The sequence below is a fragment of the Sceloporus occidentalis genome, unplaced genomic scaffold (assembly GCF_023333645.1).
Source record: "Sceloporus occidentalis isolate IW3139 unplaced genomic scaffold, rSceOcc1.0.p SCAF_3, whole genome shotgun sequence".
NCBI lineage: Eukaryota > Metazoa > Chordata > Lepidosauria > Squamata > Phrynosomatidae > Sceloporus > Sceloporus occidentalis.
In genome coordinates, this window is record NW_028316983.1 from 91061891 (window position 1) to 91077360 (window position 15470).

Genomic DNA, 15470 nt, shown 5'->3' on the forward strand with positions numbered 1-15470 from the left:
TTTTCTCCCCCTTTTTGGCTTCTTTTCCCCTCCGGTCCCCTGACCTCTTGATTGTTGGCTTGAGGGGGTGTCTGGGATTTCTTTTTGCCTCCCTCCCTGCTTTGTTGGGATTCTTGCAGGGTGCAGTTGGGCTTTGTTGGGGTCATTGGGTCTGGTGGTGTGGTCTTTGCCTGCCCTCTTCCCACTGTTGTCCGGCTCCTCCAGCCTGTTTTGGGCTCGGCTACACATATTTGATGACCCGCTGGTTACTGCAACTGCTTTGGCTCGCTGCCTGGCCAGGCTTGGATGTTGTGGTGTCTTTGGCTGCAGTGGCTTGAGGGGTGGGGGCTGCAATGCATTGCGGCATGCTTTTGTATTGGCTGGGAGCAGTTGGATTGTTTGCCATTGGCAGAGTCTTTTGAGAGGTTCGCTCTCTGGTGGGTCGGGGAAGCCTGGTGTCAGTGCAGGGGTGCTTGTGGTGGTTGTCAGGTCCTGGTTTGCCCCTGGTTGTGTTTTTTGGGCCAGGAGGGGTTGTGGGCTATCCAGGCTCTGGTGGGTTCCCTCCTTAAGCTTTTAGTTACTGAGGGTGGCTTCACGGGGCGCCACTTTGTGTTAAGATGCCCAGGGGCCATTTTGTTTTTTCAAGTCAGCAGCCATTTTAGGTGCAATTTGGGCTACAGTCTCTCAATCTCTGTTGGAGGCTAGTTTGCAATATTGTTTAAAAATAAATAAAGCTGGTTTGTGTGTTGGTGTGTGTGTGTATGTATATATATAAACATTTTGGCAATTCAGTGGGAATATAGTGTTGTTTTGCTTCAGTGTCTATATAGTGTGTGTGTGTGTGTGTGTGTGTGTGTGTGTGTGTGTGTATCAGCTTCACTTGTTCAGATAGGCTAGTTTTTCTTGTAAGTTTGATCAGGATTCACTTTCTACTGGGCCTTGCTGAATATGTATGTTTGTGTGTGGGTGGGTGGATGGATGTGTGGGTGGGTGGATATACTGTTATATGCGCCTGTGCTGTTTTACACATTGGGGTTTTTTTACCTAGTCTGCATTGTTGTTTCATGATGGCTCCAAAAAAGGGTAAGGCTGGTCCCAAAGGAAAAAGAGCCCTGTAGTTCAGCTTTCTTCCTCTGGTGACAAATCTGATGAATTTCCTTTGGATGACATGTTAGCTTGGATTAGGATCCTTGAGGAAGCCTGTGGTTCTACATCATGTTCTCTTACCTTATGTGGTGATCCCTGGGGGCAAAGCCCTGTGCGTGACTATTACTCTCAGGGGATCCCTTTACAAAAAAGACCTTTTCGCTGCCACCACCCAGTGAATGAGTCAGATTTATATTTATTTTGTAGCTCCACAGCTACCCCTTCCTCACACACACTGGGACTTGTGAGGAATAGAGAGATCTAGTTTCCTTTCTTGCCAACCCAGAACAACCAGTAGCCGAGTTAAGGCGCGTGTACAGGAGCAGAGAGATAGCAGATGCTTTTTAAGAAAGAAGTTTATTTTAAAAAGGGATAGCATAGGATAGAAAGAAGTTGTATCGCTCTTGCAAAGCCTCCTTGCCTTGCAGGTCAAAGAACATAGTTACAGAGTTCATTCCAGACAAGCCATTGTTGAAAATAACAAAAAGCCTAAACGCACTAGCTAACACATTCCTAACTACTCACGGAAGATAGGATTTGTAGTCCTTTTGAGTTCCTGGATGCAGGGAGCTGGCTCCTTGCCAACTCTACCTGCATCCCTGAGTCTGTGTCTCCCAGACTCCAAGAGACATCATCTGGTTCCCCCTCAGGAGAGGATCAAGGGAGAGACAAAAGACCGCATGGCATCAAAGGGCCTTTTAAAGATTCCCCATAGAAAGTTCTTGAATCTCGCGGTCCTACGTTCTGATTGGTCAGTTAGACCTTACATCAGCTATGATGCTACAGCTCATTAGCATGTGATGTCATCTCTCATTAGCATGTTCCTCCTCCCAGATTAACCCCTTATGGTTCAGAAGAAGTTCCCAGATGACTGAAGGACCAGTCATCACACGCCCCCCAAATCTCGGACAGTTTGGAAGAAACTGCAAGTTGAGACCAAACTGGCTGAGATTTCAACCTGTCAAAGAGAAAGCACATAAGCATAAATGTGACACGCCCCCCAAGGTCCACTTGGCCTGGAACACTGGATCAGAGCCACCCTGGCTAGGCTGTCATCTTGGTACCTGAGAAAGAAATGTAAACAAACACAGAATGCACAGTATAACGACTCAAATGAGAGGTAGTTCAACAATATAGCAAGTTCAGGTAGGTCAAAGATGTGCGGCTTCATTGGCCTCAGTGGCCCACTAGCCCTCTGCGGGAGAGACAGTCAGCCACAACATTAGAGGCCCCAGCCACATGTTGAATTTCAAAGTCAAAGTCTTGCAGGGATACACTCCAGCGGAGCAGTTTCTTATTTGCTCCCTGCACTGAGTGGAGCCATCGCAATGCCGCATGGTCGGTCTGGAGAGTGAATTGGCGGCCCCATACGTAAGGCTTCAGCTTGTCCAGGGCATAGACAATGGCGTAGCACTCCTTCTCTGGTATGGACCAGTTGGATTCTCTGACAGACAGCTTCTTGCTGAGGAACAGCACAGGATGTAAGAAGCCATCCGGGCCCTCTTGCATCAGGACAGCTCCAATGCCTCTGTCTGAAGCATCAGTGGCTATTGTAAAGGGTTTATCAAAATCTGGCGCCATCAGAACTGGATCAGATGTCAGAGCTCTCTTCAGGGTGTCGAAAGCCTCCTGGCACCCTTCAGTCCATTTTACTATCTTGGGTTTCTTTGAACCCGTGAGGTCTGTCAGAGGAGCTGCTATCTGACTGTAGTGTGGTACAAACCTCCTGTAGTATCCCGACAAGCCAAGGAAGGATTGGACTTGTTTTCGGGACTTTGGTCTTGGCCAGTCCTGAATCACCTCGACCTTCGCTTGCAAAGGTGTGATAGTCCCTTGGCCTACCTCATGACCGAGGTAGGTCACCCTCTCCAGCACAAACTGGCACTTCTTGGTCTTGATTGTAAGGCCAGCCTCCTGAATGCGCTGAAAGACAGTCTCTAAATGTGTCAGATGGTCTTCCCAGGAGTCAGAGAAGTTCGCAATGTCGTCTAGGTAGGCCACAGCAAAGTCTCCATAGCCCCTCAACAGGGAGTCGACTAGCCTCTGGAAAGTCGCTGGAGCGTTGCGAAGTCCAAATGGAAGCACATTGAACTCGAACAAGCCCATATGGGTGATGAACGCAGTGCGGTGTTTGGATTCTTCAGCTAGAGCAACCTGCCAGTAGCCTTTGGTCAAGTCTATAGAGGACAGATACTTGGCACGTCCCAGCTTTTCTAGGAGTTCGTCCACCCTAGGCATAGGGTACTGCTCAGGACGTGTCACAGAGTTGAGTTTCCTGTAGTCCACACAGAACCGGATCTCTTTACCTCCTTTCTTAGGCACCAATACAACAGGTGATGCCCAATTGCTCCGGGAGGGTCGGATGATCCCCATCTCGAGCATTTCGTTGATCTCTTTTTCAATTGCTTGCTTTGCCACTGGAGACACTCGTCGAGGTTGTTCGGCCGAAGGTCGGGTGTCATCCGCTGCTACTACATGTTGAGGATCCATGGTCAAGCCAGGTACTGGAGAAAACAGGGAAGCAAACCTGGATGTTAGATGTAAAAACTCTTTGCGTTGAGTTGAGTCGAGTCTCGTGGGAATTTGAATGTCCTCCAGGTTGCCTCCTTCCTCCTTATCGTAGAACGCACCTGCTGGCCACTCTTCCTCATCTGCCTCTGGATCCTCAAGGGCAAGAAGATAATGCGGCCTTTCGTGAAAGGGCTTAAGTGAATTGACATGATAGACCCGAGGCTTGAGACTAGCGTCTGGTAGTTGGATGCGGTAGTTCACAGTGCCCATTCGCTCAAGCACTGTGGCAGGACCTACCCAGGACGTTTCCAGTTTATTAGTCCGCGATGCCTTCAAGACCATGACCTGGTCACCAGGTTGGAAGCATCGCTCCCTGGCAAACTGGTCGTACCAAGCCTTTTGGTCTTGTTGCGCCTGTCGGAGATTGTCGTGAGCTTCTTGCCACGCTGTCCTGAGAGTGTTTTGCAGCTTGGTGACGAAATCCACAACATTTGCTTGCTGTGAAGGTTGGTTGCCTTCCCATTGTCTGCGCACTAACTGCAGTGGGCCTTTCACCTCGTGACCATAGACCAGCTCAAAAGGTGAGAAGCCCAAGCTGGGATGTGGGACAGATCTATAGGCAAAGAGGAACTGTTGCAGAGCCAAGTCCCAATCATTAGAGTGTTCCTCTACAAACTTTCGTATCATTGTCCCCAAGGTAGAATGAAAACGTTCCACCAGGCCATTAGTTTGATGATGATACGGGACTGAAGTGAGGTGCTTCACCCCATGGGACTCCCAGAGACGGTTCATGGCCTTGGACATGAAGTTAGTTCCGGCATCTGTCAGAATCTCCAAAGGCCAACCCACTCTAGCAAAGATGTCCGTCAATGCTTGGGCTACAGCCTTGGCTGAGATGGCACCCAGTGGCACGGCTTCTGGCCACCGTGTGCAAAAGTCCACCAATGTGAGGATATACTGCTTTCCTCTGGCAGTTTTTCGGGGAAGGGGTCCCAAAATGTCCACTGCCACTCTCTGAAAAGGTACCTCTATAATGGGAAGTGGTTGTAGAGGCGCCTTCGTCTGATCTTTGGAATTTCCCACGCGTTGACAGACCAGGCAGGATCGGACAAAGATGGCCACATCCTTGTTCATCCCGTCCCAAAAGAAAGCCTTCTTAAGTCTGTCCTTTGTTCGTGTGACTCCTGAATGTCCACTAGGATGGTCGTGTGCCAGGCTGAGAAGTTTGGCCCTGTATGCAGCTGGGACCAGTAATTGCCTCAGAGGTGACCAGCCTTCCCGAAAGTCCTGAGGCCAAAATTCCCGGTAGAGGAGGCCATCTACCACCACGAACTTGCTGCGGTCACTTGGAGAAGTGTTGTGTGCCTCACCCCTCGCCAGGGACCACGCTGCCTGCAAAGTTGAATCCGATTGTTGTTCCTTCTGGAACTGGTCCCTTGAGACCGGAACCGGCTGGTCCTCCACAGAGGGTAGAGCTGAGAGTACTCCAGTTGTAGGGGAAGTGTTGTCCCCAGTTGGGACAGGAGTTGGCGCCACAGCGTCCGCTGGTGGCGACATATCCCGCTGTGGTTCAGGGGCCCCCAGTGGTTGTGGTTGCTGTGTAGCGGCCACGGCTGCTGGGACCACCTCCCTCTCCCCTCCCTCAGGTAGGGTTGTTGGGGCAGGAGAGACTGGCATGGACATACCATGTTCGCCCTGGCGGACCACATCTGCCCGAGGAGCCTCCCGTGGTGCACTGGCATGACTGGGCTGCCTGGGTCCTCTGTGGCGTTGTCCCGGCCTCGGGCGGCGCGTGGAACTTCGCTGCGCCTCCTGGACATGGCGGTGCAGGTCCTCCCCCACAAAGGCAGGGCATTCATAGTCACTGTATATTGCAAAAGTCCAGAGTCCCGTCCATCCTTTGTATTTAATTGGGACTCTCGCCGTTGGCAGCAGACTCGGTGGTGCCCTGAAGCCTTTTAGTAGAACCTTGGAGTTGTTGTCGATGAGGTCAGGGTCCACAAAGGATCGATGCAGGGCTGAAAGCTGTGCTCCTGAATCCCTGTAAGCTACCACCTCCTTGTCACCCACCCACAGGGTACGTCTGAGGTGAACAGGAATCATGGAGGGATCAGGATCTACCGTTGCACCAGACTCAGCCTCTTGAACCTCGGCCTGAGCCAGAACATTTATTGTTGTAGGGTTTTGTGGGCATTGGGCCCTAATATGGCCTACTTGTCCACAAGAATAGCATTTGGTCGGTTCCTTGTTCTTGGGCCTTCCCTGTGAAGACGACGAGGGTTGTTGAGACACTTGTGGTTGAGAAGCCTGAGACTGACGGGGCAGTTGAGGCGGATTCGGCGTAGCAGCTTTGGGATGTTGAGACTGAGAGTTGTCCTTGCGTGGAGGGTGATGAGCAGGCTGTGATTTCTTGTAGTATCCTGCACTGGGCAAGGCAGGTTTTTCCTTCCTGAGATCCAGGTAGCTATCCGCCAGTTCTGCAGCTTCCTGTAACGTGTTGGGATTCTTCTCCAACACATAGTGGACTAGATCAGGAGGAAAATGGGCTAAGAATTGTTCCAAATCGAAGCGGAAGCAGATCTCCTTTACAGACGTCGCATTGGCTACTTGGAGCCAAATCTCCCTGTTGCGCTGCACATAGTAAGCCAGTTCCACGCAGGAAGAGTTTGGTTTCTTGCATGTCTCCCTGTATCGCCTCCTAGCTGCCTCAGGAGTGACGCCCAGGCGTTGGCGTGCCCTCCGCACGAAGAGCTGAAAGTCATGCATCTCTTCCTGTGACATACTGGTTTCAACCTCTCGGAGAACTCCCGAAATCTGTGAGCGGAGTATATTCACGTATTGATCTTCGGGGACGTCGTGGGTGTTATACGCCCACTGAAAACTTTCCAGGAAACATTCAAAATCATCACCAGTCTTGTAAACGGGAAACTTCCGAGGCTCCTGAAGTTGAACCGTCACTGGAGCCGGTGCAGGTTGGTCCTGGCTGCGATTAGCGAGGAGGTCAACCATTTGGCGCTGCAGAGCGTCAGTACGTTCAGCCAACTGCCTATTTTGCTCGGCCATTTGACGCTGCTGTTCAGCCACCTCTTGGCGGCGCTGTTCAGCGTCGCGTCGCATCTCGGAGAACATTTTCTGCTGCATGTCTGTGAAAATTTTCAGCATGTGCGCCCACCCATCCACATGGGTTGGGGATGGTGGGCCCGGAGACGGAGAAGCAGCTGTCTCGTCCTCCCTTGAGGCGTGTTGGGTTTCATCAGCCATGGTAGTGACCTTGCCAGAGCGTAGGTGCATAGACTAAACAACTAACTATGAAGTATAACGCGAAAGGCCACTAATAAAAACAACAAACACAATGGCTTGCATGGATTGAGCATGCAGAACAACTGGTCTGCTGTGAGTCAGAGAGAGAAGAGGGATAAGGACACAAGCAGTTCAGGCCAGCTTCCCCCCTGCAGTTCTCCGACTCAGCCACTAGATGCTGTTCCTTGGCATCAGTAGCCACAGGAAAAAACTGGCCTGTTTGAAGCCCACTGAGAAAAGAAGCAGCCCCTCCTTGAGTAGGCTAAAAGTCCCCCTCCCCTTTCCTTAGCCAGAAAGAAAGAGAAAGACCACAGAACAGGAAATTCACCATTTGGTCCTGCGAAGAGGCCAAGCACTTAATGGCACCTTTTATTGCCCTTTGCCCGCCAGGCAAGAGGATCAAAGGGATCCCTGTGTTGCCCCTAGCAACTCCTCCGTGATTCCCTCCTCCCCTTCACTTGGAGAGAGAGAAAAGAGAGAGAGAAGGAAGAGAAAGAAAAAAGAAAAAAAAAATCACTGGCGACTTTGCAATCCCTTTGTCTCCAGCACGCCTATAGCAAAGTGATCAGCTCCTAGCTTTTTAGCAAGCTTGATCTCTGCCTGGTAGGTTTAAAGGGATGCTGTGGGCAGAGCCACCCCCCTTTCCGCAACCAGCTCAAACACACACACAGGCAACAGGAGCCACCCGACCCTACCCCCTCCTATCACCAAGGAAAGAGAGCAGGAAAGAAAACAAAACTCAAGCCTCTTTTCAGTTTGAAAAGGCTTCCTCACCCCAGAGCAAAGAACAGAGGAACGTCAAGAGAAAGAGCCAGCACTATTCTTCCTTAGCCCTTCGGCAGTAGAGCACAAGTGAGATAGTGTGGGGAGAGATAGAGAGAAAGAAAGAAGAGAACTTCTTCAGAGCATCAAACTGAAAGCCATCTCATCTCCAAAAGCGGAATACACTCTTGCCCCTGCAAGCAATGTTTCCAACAGTCCGAAATCCCACCGCTGCCACCATGTGGTGATCCCTGGGGGCAAAGCCCTGTGCGTGACTATTACTCTCAGGGGATCCCTTTACAAAAAAGACCTTTTCGCTGCCACCACCCAGTGAATGAGTCAGATTTATATTTATTTTGTAGCTCCACAGCTACCCCTTCCTCACACACACTGGGACTTGTGAGGAATAGAGAGATCTAGTTTCCTTTCTTGCCAACCCAGAACAACCAGTAGCCGAGTTAAGGCGCGTGTACAGGAGCAGAGAGATAGCAGATGCTTTTTAAGAAAGAAGTTTATTTTAAAAAGGGATAGCATAGGATAGAAAGAAGTTGTATCGCTCTTGCAAAGCCTCCTTGCCTTGCAGGTCAAAGAACATAGTTACAGAGTTCATTCCAGACAAGCCATTGTTGAAAATAACAAAAAGCCTAAACGCACTAGCTAACACATTCCTAACTACTCACGGAAGATAGGATTTGTAGTCCTTTTGAGTTCCTGGATGCAGGGAGCTGGCTCCTTGCCAACTCTACCTGCATCCCTGAGTCTGTGTCTCCCAGACTCCAAGAGACATCATCTGGTTCCCCCTCAGGAGAGGATCAAGGGAGAGACAAAAGACCGCATGGCATCAAAGGGCCTTTTAAAGATTCCCCATAGAAAGTTCTTGAATCTCGCGGTCCTACGTTCTGATTGGTCAGTTAGACCTTACATCAGCTATGATGCTACAGCTCATTAGCATGTGATGTCATCTCTCATTAGCATGTTCCTCCTCCCAGATTAACCCCTTATGGTTCAGAAGAAGTTCCCAGATGACTGAAGGACCAGTCATCACACCTTATCCCAGTCTTCCCATAATAAAAAGACACCTAAGCTGGCTGTTCTTCATGACAACATTAAATCTCACATTCTTGCCTTGGAACAGGAATGGGCAAGTACAGGAGGTGCATCGTCTCAAGTACCCCAATTTGTGACAGGCTAGGAATTGGTGACACCAGCTGAGTCTGAGGAAGTGGTCCAACCAGCTGTGATTCTGTCAACATCTGGTGAGACACAGCTACAGTTTAGCAACCCTCCTGCTGGTTATTCTTGGACTTGGGGGTTCCCCATGAGCCCTCAGCCTAATAATAATAATAATAATAATAATAATAATAATAATAATAATAGACTGCCAGTAGCAAGATGGGAGACAAGTGTGGCACTATCTAGGTGGCACAGCATAGCTGGCCTGCATCCCAGCCTGTGTAGGAACAGTTGTCAGAGCCCTCACTCACAGGGGCTCTGCCTTTTTGGCCGCCTTTTGATCTGTGTTGTACTATGTCTCCTTATCAATCAGGTTATGCAGGTGCTTCCCCGCCTGACTTCCTAATATGTATTGGCCAGCGAATAACCCAGCTTTTGGTTTGTCGTTGAGGGCTCAGGTATTATCATCCAGATAAGCTGCAGAGGTGGTCTGGGGAAAGATACCAGATGCAGCTTCTCCTACACTTGGTTGTTGTTAGAAATTAATTGTAATTCTACTAAGAATTTAATAAATAGGTCAATAAATGGCCCTGTTTTATCCCATTTGGTATTTGGTCTCATTATTCTGGGATTGGGTATGAAATTACGCTGAAGTATGAAGTTTATGGATGGAGGAAAGAATACATGAATCCAAGGGTCATGGATGCAACATTAACCCAAGGAAGGCTGATACATATTACCAAAAATGTTGCACAAATTGAGCAATGTTGCACAACAAAACCAGGTGTAGCTGCAGCTTCAGTTCACCTGAGTTTATTTTCCTGTTGTGTAACATTTGGGTTGCACAACTTTCAAACCAGCAAACGCTGAAGCCAAAATGTAGTATACTTCACTATGTTGTTTCAGTTTTGCATCATCTGTACTTACCCTAAGAATATAGTAAAAAGCAGTGATAGAGTGTCCCATTGGACAATTAAAGTGGTAGGATTTGGATATTATTATGTATTGCAGTAACACTCTCTGTTAAGCCTAAGGTTTGGTAGAATGATACATTATCCCATCTACAACCTTTCTCTGACTTGACCAGCTCTCCATATTCTAAGACACATAGATCTGAAGGACTTCCTCCTTATGTCCTTCAAACCATCTTGCAGAAATCTAAGACCAGGACCTTCTGAATACAAAGCATAAGCCCTTTTACAAAACAACCTTCTTTGTAATTATTTGAATTCTGCTGTGAATTACAGGTGAAAACTGAAGAAAAACATAGTGCCAGTGAACCTTACTTCAACTAGCCGCAAAATCAAATGTGTGCTGCATAATATAAACCCTGTACATTTCTCAATAAAGCAAAATTATTTTATTACCTACTACAAGAACTGAACTGGATCAGAATGTTCTATTCTTTCACAGCTTCTTTACAAATGTGTTTTCCTCCATGTACTCTGGTTTATGATGCATATAAACCATTCTTTTGTAAATTACTTGGCATGAGTCTAATTTTCTCTGTGCCAGTAGGTGAACCAGGAATGTAACCAAATCAGACTATCAAGTAGTCATCTAAAAACGATCTGAAAGTGTGTGTGTGTGTGTGTGTGTGTGTGTGTGTGTATATATATATATATATATATATAATGTTATATAATGTTATAGGTATTCTGAAAGTGGTCTACTACCACACCTACTACTGCTGCTATTATTACTATTACTTTTAGTATAAGGATTATTATGTTGAACACACATGCCATCTTTACATCAAATGATACTCAAGGAAACTAACAATTTTACAAATACAGTACTATGAAATATAGAATGAAATAGATTGCACATGCCATTTATATTAAACAACAGACCACTTCAATATTGCAACTTCATTTGTGTAATAGAGTAAGTTTTTCAGGCTTAGTACTTTTTCACATCTTTGCTTAAGGAACCTGCTTTATTTCTGCAATATGGATACACCCCTGGTGTCCTCTTTCAGTACACATGAGAATTCTACATAAAATGGCTTTTAAACATATTCCCAGCAGCAGTAAATTCCAGATAACTGTTTGCTCTTTTTTTTAGTGTTTGAATCAGTGCTGGACCTTTACTGGTTCAGCTCCATTCAATACTAATATGTATTTTAACTTGCATTCATTTCCACTGATTATATCCAGCCGTTTATTCCAAAACTGTGGTTAGTGTTTAATTACAGTCTTAATTGACTTGCATCTACACAAGTCTTGACTACTGCTGATTTTATCAGTGATTCAGTGATGGAGGAAAACCCCACATTCCTCTCTTTGCTGAAGTTGCGAGGTGGCAGTAGGGTTCTGCTAATGCCATTTTAACAATGAAACTCAGGGTTCTATATTGCAAAGAAGTTTACTCAAGTCCTAGGCTCCCACTTTAAAGACCCCCCAAGGCTTCCAACACAATTTTGTTTGACATTTAGTTAAAGACCACCTTTATGATGTAACTGATTTTTCTACTCCCTTGGTGGTCACTTAAAAAGGTTTAATTGTTGCTCTTTTAAAGGTCACTATTAGTAATTCTTTTAAGCCCTTCTCTGTAAAGCAAAGTGCTGATTAGCATTGCTTTCAGCATCCTAGGATGTAGCCTACATCCACATGGCTTTCACTGTTTTGGTGAAATAAGGAATATGCAAAGAGATGGACTGGGTGAGAGCAATTTGTTTCTCTTGTTTAGGGACCAAACATCTAGAAATTGACCTAATGTTTCCCTCTTCCATTTCAGCGGTCTACAATTTTGACAGAAAAATGTTCAGAATTGAAAAATAACATTTGAAACAAAAAGCAAACAAAAAACAAAACATCATCCAAAATGAAAAGTATTAGCTGACATTGCAAACTAGAGGCAGTCTACATAACTGGATGATTCGATTAGCAATTTTAAGCAGGCTTTTTTTTTGGGGGGGGGGGGGGGAATCAGATTTCTAACTAGCAATTTCACATTTTTTCCCCAACCTTGCTTGTAAAATTGCATATGGTGTGAGATGGAAAAGTAATAAATCAGAATAGGTTTTGAACATACCTAATGGAGAGATATGTCTCCAAGAAATGGAAGGGTCTGGTTTTCCTGTAGCCAAGCAAGCCAGCGTGACATTGCTTCCTTCATTCACCACAATGTCATTTGAGATATGACTTATCTTTGGAGAAACTGGAACAAAAGAATAGGAAACAAATAGTTGAAAATTTCCTTAATCGGAAACCACTTTATCAATTAGGTAGAGATGTCATCACAGATATAATATCGCACGATTTCATGTTAATCCCAGATAATAGCTACCTTGATCCACAGTTGCACTGTCTTAGATAAAATATATGTTACAAGGTTTAACAGCCAAATAACCTCATAAAGTAGCATTTCCCAGACATTATTTTGGCACAGCTACATTGGATCTGTTTCCTTGACAGTTACTTTTCAGCCTGCAATGTTGGATATGGTTCCCTGGGAATAAATCCTACTGAGCACAGTGGGACAGTTGGGTAAAAACTTGCATTGCAGATATTGTATGTATACACATATCTCTCATAGCATGTCAAATCTCATGCAGAGTTACTCATAGGAAAGAAACAGCAAGAAAGGATTCAATGACTACAGCGCGTTACAGACCGCCCCTTTGGGGCAGCCTGTAGGTGCTCCTTTCCCTGGTGTATCGCGGTCTCAGCTGCCAGATCAGCAGCCTCCGAGGCCCCGATCCGCCGCTTTCTGGGCCGCGGGGAAGCGGCAAAAGGCTGCTTCCCCGCAACCTGGAAAGGGGTGTCCTTGGGGCTTCAAGCCCCAAGGACACCCCGCAGTGGCGGGGAGGAGGAGAAAGGGGCCGCTTGGCCCCTTTCTCCCTTGCGTTGCTGGGTGCAGCCGTCTGAAGGCTGAGCCCAGCGACGCAAACCAGGAAGGAGCTCCGTTTCGGAGCTCCTTCCTGCTCCGCGTAAAGGGCGTGTTAAGTGCCCTCGCACGGAGCAATGGCGTCACGTCCGCGCCGCCTCGTTTGGAGGTGGCGCGTTCGTCACGCCATCATGGCGGTGGCCGTGTGGAACGGCCGCTGCCATTTTGTACGGACTCAGTCCGTACTAGGGTTAGGGGGGTGCGGAAGGACCGCCCCTTCCTAATCCTAGTACGTACTGAATACGTACTAATATGGCGGTCTGTAACCCGCCTACACGTTTAGTCTCATCCTTGAGACTGTACAACTTTCTCACATGTTGAGGGATAACCTCTACCACTAAAAGCCATTTTGATCCAAGAATGCTTCTCATGAGACTTTCCAGGATTGTAAACTGTACAGGTCAAGGAATCTCCATGGATGTAAATGGCTTCCTGGTGGTATCCTGAAACACATGAAGGGCGTGCAAAACCATGGGAACTAAATGTATTATTCACAGCCCCTTCTCATATAATGAAGGATACACATTGCTGGGCATTACTTCTTCAAAAGAAACATGGGTACCAAAGGCAGAAGCAACATAGAAAAATAGGGTTAAGTTCCTATACCACAACCAAGAAGAGCCATTCAACATGTTTCAGCAGACTTTTAATTCAAGACTTAGCATATAAACATGGGAAATGAAACAGTCAGGTCAGGTAAATCTTGCATTATCAAACAGAAACAATTGAATCTTCTGGAGGCCAATTTAAACTTTCCCCCCCCAGAATGCATCCAGGGATGACTTGTTATTTCACAGCCTCCACTTTCTTTGATTTCCATTTTGGTGGACAAATTTACAGATTTGTGGGTTTATTTGTTTACTTTGCTACAATTGATACAGTGTCAGTGGATGAATATTGGCACCTGTCTGTGCAGTGTTAATGGATACTTTTCAGGCTAGACTAGAGGGCTAATTTGTAAAGGCCTGCCGGAAGAGATAGGTCTTAACAGCCTTTATAAAGGCTTCTAGAGTGGTAATATGACAGTTCTTGTCCAGCAGGTAGTTCCAAAGCCTAGGAGCGGCAGATGAAAGGGTCCTCTGGGTCACTGTGGCCAACTCAGTCTTCTTAGGCTGCAACAGATTCTTCCCAGAGGACCTAGTGTGCGGGGTGGATTATGTGGAAGGAGGCACTCCCGCAAGTAATCTGGACCCAGGCCATGTAGGGCTTTAAAGGTAATAACCATCACCTTGTGCATTGCCCGGAAACTAATTGGCAGCCAATGAAGAGATTTCAAAACAGGTGTTATGTGGTTGGCTCTAGATGTACCTGCGACTACTCCTCAATCCAAGAAGGTTGTCCTCGTCCTAAACCAGTATCTCTCATTAGTAATGGACTGGATGAGGACAAACAAGTTGAATCTCAATCCAGATAAGACAGAGGTGCTCCTGGTCAGTCAGAAGGCCAATCAGGGAACAGGGATACAGCCTGTGTTAGATGGAGTTACACTCCCCCTGAAAATGCAGGTTCACAGTTTGGAGGTACTCCTAGACTCAGCTTTGAACCTGGAGGCCCAGGTCTCTGCAGTGACCAGGAGTGCTTTTGCACATTTAAAACTTGTGTGCTAACTGTGCTCATTCCCCGAGATGCCGGATCTGTCCTCATTGGTACATGCCTTGGTTACATCACATTTGGACTACTGTCAACGGGCTTTACATGGGGCTGCCTTTGAAGAGTGTTTGGAAACTTCAGTTGGTCCAAAGAGATGCAGCTAGGCTGCTAATGGGGGCAGGTTATAGAGGTCATACAACACCCTGTTGAAACAGCTCCACTGGCTAGCAGTTTGTTTCCAAGCACAATTCAAAGTGCTGGTGATGAGCTATAAAGCCCTATATGGCTCAGATCCTATATGGCTCAGGCCCAGGATCCTCAGGAAAGGCCCTTCTCTCCATTGCACCACCATCACACGCACAAGGTTGGTGGGGACACGAGAGAGGGCCTTTTCTGTGGCTGCCCCTAGACTTTGGAACTCCCTGCTCAGGGAGACCAGAATGACCCCTTCCTTGATGGCCTTCTGCTGACAAGGGAAGACCTTCCTCTTCAGACAGGCATTCAAAACTGAAAGCTTTTAAATAATGGCCTGGGGTGCTATATTGTTTTAATGTATTTAAAACATTTTTATCTTTTTAAAGTATTTTATATTTTAATATGTAATTTGCTTTAATTATTGTAGTAATTGAATTCTGTTTTAATGTACTATTTTTGTATGTTTTAATTGTGTTGTTTTTTTAATGTTGTAAGCCTCCCTGAGTCCCAGTCTTGGGAGAAAAGTGGGATATTAATAGTAATAGTAATAATAATATTGCTTCTTGAATATTGAAAGACGCTTACAGCTTGGATTTCATAAGGGTGACACATTTCAGAAAAACTATGACACTACCAAAAAGGTCCTGTTCATCATGATTTTTAAAAATGTTCTTGAGGGACTCTATGTTTAAATTAGAACTTTACTAGCATTATGCTGTTTCAAGTGATTTTCAGTCAGTGCTCTTAAACTCACTTTCTTTGTAACAAAATCTCACACCAATTATTCTAGGTTTTGTGCACTGCCTGTAAGAACACTTCCTATAGGGACCAATTTATAAAAGCTTCTGTTTGTTAGAAACCCAAATGTCAGTTCCATTTGATAAATCAGTAGTGAAACTCCCTGGGCCTGAACAGCTTTGTCA

General features: G+C 46.4%; 1 protein-coding gene across 2 annotated transcripts in view; it reads right to left on the reverse strand.

Moving 5' to 3' along the window:
• Nucleotides 1–15470, reverse strand: part of NEGR1 (neuronal growth regulator 1) — a 684663-nt gene that overhangs the window by 232000 nt on the left and 437193 nt on the right. For both annotated transcript variants that reach the window (XM_089515440.1, XM_089515441.1), the window contains exon 3: nt 11908–12033. In XM_089515440.1, coding sequence (XP_089371566.1) covers nt 11908–12033 — 126 coding nt within the window. The remainder of the gene's footprint in view (nt 1–11907; nt 12034–15470) is intronic.